This window comes from Heteronotia binoei, chromosome 7, assembly GCF_032191835.1.
Source record: "Heteronotia binoei isolate CCM8104 ecotype False Entrance Well chromosome 7, APGP_CSIRO_Hbin_v1, whole genome shotgun sequence".
NCBI lineage: Eukaryota > Metazoa > Chordata > Lepidosauria > Squamata > Gekkonidae > Heteronotia > Heteronotia binoei.
Genome location: NC_083229.1, coordinates 111789654 through 111796325, shown reverse-complemented (window position 1 = coordinate 111796325; position 6672 = coordinate 111789654). Strand labels below are relative to the sequence as shown.

Below are 6672 nucleotides of genomic sequence, written 5' to 3'. Positions count from 1 at the left end.
GCCTCCAACATGTTCCCTCTACAACCCAGAAGTGGCACCATCATGCTGGTCACGTCGCATGGGGGATGCTCTATCATGATGACCATAGAGTTTTCCTCCAAATGATAGAGTGTCCCCCGTGTGATGTGCCCAGCATGATGATGTCACTTCTGAGTGAGGTCATTATGCTGTGCATGGTTTATGCAGAAGACTCCCAACAAGAGGAAAAGATTCCCCTGCCGGCAGCCAAGTAAGACCTGGCAACCCTATCCCACTGTGTCTTTAGAACAGTGGTCCCCAACCTTTTTGGCACCAGGGACCGGTTTTATAGAAGACAATTTTTCCACGGACTGGGGGGTGGGGGCAATGGTTTCGGGATGGTACAATTGTGCTTTTATTTTGGTGTGGTGGTTATATGTGCAGACTTATCTGGGAGAACCGGGTTTGATTTCCCACTCCTCCACTTGCACCTGCTGAGATGGCCTTGGGTCAGCCATAGCTCTGGCAGAGGTTGTCCTTGAAAGGGCAGCTGCTGTGAGAGCCCTCTCCAGCCCCACCCACCTCACAGGGTGTCTGTTGTGGGGGAGGAAGGTAAAGGAGATTGTGAGCCGCTCTGAGACTCTTTGGAGTGGAGGGCGGGATAGAAATCCAATGTATTATTATTATTATTATTACTACTACATTGTAATATATAATGAATTAATTATACAACTCATGGCCCGGTTGCTAACAGGACACGAACCGGTCCCAGTCCATGGCCTGGGGGTTGGGGAACCCTGCTTTAGAACATAACTCCACTATTTGCTTTACTTTATATACTTTATATGAGAGCCAGTTTGGTGTGGTGGTTAAGTGCACAGACTCTTACCTGGGAGAACTGGGTTTGATTCCCCACTCCTCCACTTGCACCTGCTGGAATGGCCTTGGGTCAGCCATAGCTCTCGTAGGAGTTGTCCTTGAAAGGGCAGCTTCCGTGAGAGTCCTCTCAGCCCCACCCACCTCACAGGGTGTCTGTTGTGGGGGAGGAAGATAACAGGAGATTTGAGCCAGAAGGGGCAATATGTAGACAGAAGGGCCAAGCATCCCCAAAAGATGGCTATGTAGGTTTTGGGGGGCACAGAATTTACAAGATGTCCTCCACTGACCTTCCACTAAAGCTGTTGCTGGATTAGCAGGACAGCCGGATTAGCAGACATAACAAATAGGCCAAGTAGGCACCAGCCTATGGGCCCTCACGCCTTTAGGGGCCCCGGGTTGGTATGCCTCTCTCTTCCTCTCCCCTGCAGCTTTGTCAAAGGGGCTTTTGAGAAGATGGCTGCAGGAGATATCAGGAGATAATTTTCAAGAGCCCTCCCAAGATTTTTACTGCCTAGCGGCCTCCACAGGATTTAATCCAGCACTGCCAACAGAACCTAAGGTGAGAGTGGAGCATAATAACGCTATGCTCCTTGAGCCCCATCAGCAGGCCTTGAATTCAGCAGGAGCTCACAGGAGCGCAGCTCCTGAACCTTTCTGAGAGTTCCCGTCCTCCTCCCCACCTACCTTGTCCATTGAATAGTAGGTGCAGCTGCATAACAATCCCTGGATTAGGAGAGCGGGCAGCCAGCCAGCCTCTAGGGCTGTGCCACGCCCCAGCAGCCCTCATTAACCCCTGGAGAAGCCTAAGCCACCCTTTCTCCACTTCTTATGTGATTTTGGGTGGCGGGTGGCTTGCCAACCTTTTGACTGTTGGGGGCAGGTGGCCCAGGAGAACCCCAGGTGAGCGAGGCTGGCTTATCCTAGCCGGATCTCTAGCCAGCCCAAGCAGGCCTCACTCACCTGGGGCTCTACTTTCTTGCATCGGGTTGCTTTTGGCTGGTGGGAGGGCAGCATATGCTGATGAGTTATGCTAATGAGTTCCATCACCTATTTTTCTACAAAATGGAATGCAAATATTGCAGAGGCCCCTGGATGATCTCCTGTTCATGGTGGGAGTAGACAGGCCAAGCACATCTGGATGGTGGCAGAATCTTTTCAAGCTATGAGCCTCCACCAGATGGTTTACCATGGGGGTCATGGTGATTGCCCTTTATTTATTGACTTTTACTTATAATCATTGTATCTCCCTTTTCTCCTGGTCTACAGGACTCAAAGACACTTATATTGCTTGGGTTGCTAGGTCTTGCCTAGCTGCCAGCAGGGGAACTTTCCTCACATGTGCTTTGCACGTGCAGTGTGATGATGTCACCCAGAAGTGATGTAATCGCATTGGACACACTGCATGGAGATGCTCTGGTATTTTGGTAAAAAACTCTATGGCACCATAGAGTTTTTTTTTTTTTAACCAAAATGCTAGAACGTCACCATGCAATGTGCCCTGTGCAATTGCATCACTTCTGGGTGATGTCATTGCTCTGGGCATGTAGGGGAACTGGTGGAGCCCTTTGCGGGTGGGGCTCCCCCTACTGGCCAATCTTGTGTTGGTGGGGTGGAGGCCCCAAAATTGGGGGAAAGCTGTATTCCACTTTTCTTCTGATCAGCTGGACTCAAGGACACTTACAATGCAATGGTATCATCAAGTTAACTGGTGGCTGTAGGGTTGCCCAATTCACCTTGGCTGCCGGAGGGGAATGGGGGTTAGGGTCGCCAGATCCAGGTTGGGAAACTCCTGGAGATCTGGGGATGGAGCCTGGGGAGGACAGGGACCTCAGTGTGGTACAATGTTACGGAGCCCACCCTCCAAAGCATCCATTTTCTTCGGAGGTACTTGAGCTCTGTAGTCTGGAGAGGAGCTGTGCTCAATATTTGATCAATCACTTTTAGTGTGTTTGAGAAACAGAAGCAAATATTTTTACACATCACTTCATGGATAAGTGGATTAGAGTTTAAAACACAAGCCCACAATAAACTGATTCACAGAGGATCTGTAATAGCTCTCGAGGCTTATTGGATATAAAGAGGTGAAGAATCAGAACCTCATCACAATCAGTTTAGTCTCATCAAGCAGCCATTTACAACTAAGTGGACTAAAATACTCCACCCAATAAGAGTTAAAAGGAAGTTTTCAGGGACAGAATGAGGCTCATGGCAATAAAGCCACCTGTATAAGCAAAGGGGTCTGTTAAACAAAGTAGTGTACTCACAGAATATCTTCTGTATAAATTATTCAGCTGTAAATGCATTTAAGTCAAAGATTGCATTAACTGACCAGTGCATGTGTAGTTCCCCAAAATATATACTTGCAATCTAGCTTGGAAACAACTTTGTAATAAAAAATGCTGTACTATTTTAGTAAGATATATAGCCAATACCAGTACCTAATTCTGCAACGCACTATGCTGTATTCTGCTCATCTAAAAAGGACTCTGTATTATGTAGCTGTTACATTTTTATCCTTATTCTAATTCCAGGTAATATACCCAGCGGTCATTTTGTAGAAAACTAGGTAGCAGAGCTCATAAGCATAACTCATTAGCATATGCCACCCCCCAACAGCCAAAAGCAACTTGATCCAAGAAAGGAGAGCCCCAGGCAAGCGAGGCCTGCTTGGGTTGGCAAGAGATCCAGCCAGCCCAAGCAGGCCTCGCTCACCTGGGGCTCTCCTGGGCCACGCCCCCCCCCACACAGTCAGAAGGCCGGCAATCCACCCACCACCCAAAATCACATTAGAAGTGGAGAAAGAGTGGTGTGGGCTTCTCCAGGGGTTAATGAGGGCTGCTGGGGGCATGGCAAAGCTCCTGGTGGCTGGCTGGCTGCCCGCTTTCCTAATTCATGGATTGTTATGCTGCTGCACCTACTATTCAATGGACAAGGTAGGTGGTAAGGAGGAGGGGGAATGTCAGAAAGGTTCAGGAGCTGTGCTCCTGTGAGCTCCTGTTGAATTCAAGGCCTGAATATACCCATTTGTCTGGATATGTGTACCTTGGTGGGCCTTATTTACCACTGGTAGCATGTCAAGTCTGTCTGTAGTTAGTCAGAATCTCATCTTTCATTGTATCTGTGGAGGTGGGAGAAGATGAGGTAGGGGACCATCTTTTGAAGCCCCATTAATTTAAATTGGAGTCTTGAAATGCATTGTGCTTCAGGGAGTATTGGATACCTTTTCCGAGCAAGCCAATTTCATTCCTTGCTCGAAAATACCCACAGCTAAGAAACTGGCGCAGTTATTCTTCCAACACGTGGTGAAACGCCACTCATTTCCCAATAAGCTAGTTAGTGACTGTGGGGTTCAGTTCGTTGCCAACTTCTGGAGGGAGTTTTGCAAATTAATTAACATTGAACAGGGGTTAAGTTTGGCTTACCATCCCCAGACAGACGGTCAAACGGAACGAACGAATGCGCTGCTAGAACAATACTTACGGTGTTTTGTAAACCATCAGCAGTCAAACTGGGTAGAACTGCTGCCGTTTGCTGAGTATGGATACAACAACAGTATGCACAGCTCTACAAAAGCAACCTCTTTCAGTGTGGTAAATGGTTGTGAAGGGAAACCGTTCCCTCTCCTGCCGGGGGGAAAACAGGAAGATCCTCCCTCCACTTTTGAACAATGGTGGGCCAAACAGAGCGAAGTTTGGGCAGCAATACAGGAGCATCTAGATGCTGCCAAAGAGGCTTATAAAAAACACTATGACAAGCACCATTTTCCCACCCGGGATTTTAAAGTGGGTGAAACCGTGTTTCTGTCCACAAAGAACCTACCATTGCATCAGTCTTCCTGGAAACTGACTTACAAATATGTGGGGCCTTTTAAAATCAAAAAGGTGATAAACAAAATTACTGTGGAATTGGAACTGCCTAAAATGTTTAGTAAAATTCACCCCGTTTTCCATTCCAGTTTACTTTGCTGGAACCCTGGGGGGACAAAATGGCACCCACGACCCGAGGCGCCAGACCCAATCCCAGTGGGGGATCAGAACCATCACAAAGTGGGAGAGATCCTGGATGCTAAGCTGAAGCAGGGGGTGCTATATTATTTGGTTAGATGGAAATATTTCCCACCCTCACATGACACGTGGATCGTTGAAACGGACGTAAAAGCTCCGCTGTTAATCAAACAATTTTACAATTTCCCCAGAAACCCCGACGGCCCGCCTGAGGGGGGCAGTATGTCAAGCTCCTGCATTTATCTTTCCCTTAGAGGCTTGAGTTGTGGTACTTACTACTTAATAGCCAGGGCCATCTGGTTAGGGGATGTTTAGATTCTCAAGGAACACTGTTGTGTCTCACAAGTGTGAGAACGAATGCTCTAGTAGCTTCAAACGTCCTTATCTCTTTGATATGCAGTTCTTCCTCTTTTGTTGTTTATTATAGTAACATTTGACCCTTAAGGTAGAAGTGCCCGCCAAATAGTAATGGCTGTGAACCCCCATTATACATCTCTGTACATGCTTTGATTCTTCAGTTCTTTCAGTTACCAGTCTTGTAAGCATCTCTAGGTCTTAATAAATGAATCTATTTGTAATAAAAGATATCATTATTGGGACTATTGGAGCTTGACACTTATCTTCAACCAGCAGACATAGCTTGAGGTAAGATTACACTGTAAAACAACATAGCCAACTTGGTGAAAAAAGGACTGAAGGAAATTTGACATACCTGGTATCCTATTGAGTGTCACCCAGAAATGCTCATCGGGACTGTAGGTATCTTTGGACCATTCGAGGAGATCAACAGCACGGGGGTCGTTAAGCACAAAGTCAACAAATTCCCTGGTAACAGCAATGTAAGCAGAGCCAAAATAGATGGGCAGATCGTGTGGAGGAGGCGTTTTCCTCAGGAAAGTCCACATCATGAAAGAATAGAGACTGTATCTTTGTTCCCTGTAGATGTATTTTGTCCTTGGGAGAATGTGAGATGGAGGCAGCGTCCCTGGAGTGATGTTTTTCCCTTTAAACCGTTTCAGGTGCTGAATTGTTTCCTTGTTGGTCTTCAAGGGGAAATCTTGGCCACACGCATTGAGAAGGTACTTCCAGGGCACTTTGGATTTCACAAGATCTTTCATGCAGTCTAAATCCGCCTGAAGCCTGGATACTCCTGCATAAACCACCCACTCTGTTTCCGAAGCAACAAATGCGTTGGGGAAGCAGCCCAACAACTTCTCTACTTTTTTCTTAAACTCACTGGTGGCTTTCTTATCTATATGGATACAGTATACGTTTTGAGGCATGTAAATAGCCCTGAAGAACCTCTCAAATGTATCAAACTCTTTGTGCAGAGTTATGACGTAGGCTAATGGAAACGTGGCTTCTTCCACAGAGAGGGGTCTGGTGATGTAGTGATTCTGGGTCACATAATCATAGCAGTTGGATTGCCCAAATGGTTCCATCTGCAGGTTTCCTGGTAGCAAAGTGGTCTTTCCTTCAATAAGGGCTTCACAAACTTCGGTCAAGACCATGGCTGCTGGTTGGTTGTACATCCTTGGCGTGTTTTCCTCAGATAGTTTTGTAGTATACAATAGGATTGAAAGCAAAATACCAAAGGCAAAAAAGGCCAGAACGTGACACTTTCGAGAATTCATGATTGCTACTGAAACATGAGAAGGTGGTAAAATCCATCCAGTTGTGCAACGGTACTTGTTACCTGAAGGTCACACCATTTTGGACTGCAATCTTAAACAGGGCAACCACGGAACAACTACCATGGGACCCAGCAAGACTCATTTCTCAACAGAAGTGTTCAGGTTTTCCACTGCATGGCACTGCTTTTGCTTGCAGA

General features: G+C 46.7%; 1 protein-coding gene across 1 annotated transcript; it reads right to left on the bottom strand.

Annotated features, from left to right (window-relative positions):
• Nucleotides 1-3008: 3008 nt before the first annotated feature.
• On the bottom strand, nt 3009-6373 carry LOC132575556 (N-acetyllactosaminide beta-1,6-N-acetylglucosaminyl-transferase-like). Its single transcript, XM_060244363.1, has 2 exons — nt 5554-6373; nt 3009-3058 (listed from the first exon to the last, which is right to left on the bottom strand). The coding sequence occupies exons 1-2, from the start codon at nt 6371-6373 to the stop codon at nt 3009-3011; spliced, it is 870 nt and encodes a 289-aa protein (XP_060100346.1).
• Between the last annotated feature and the right edge of the window lie 299 nt (nt 6374-6672).

What these genes read in the sequence shown, in the direction of transcription:
- LOC132575556 (XM_060244363.1), bottom strand. Translation starts at nt 6,373, where the DNA reads ATGTACAACCAACCAGCAGCCATGGTCTTGACCGAAGTTTGTGAAGCC. An exon ending in GACACTCAATAGGATACCAG is followed by an intron (nt 3,059 to 5,553) that starts GTATGTCAAATT and finishes TTGCTTATACAG; the next exon opens with GTGGCTTTATTGCCATGAGC.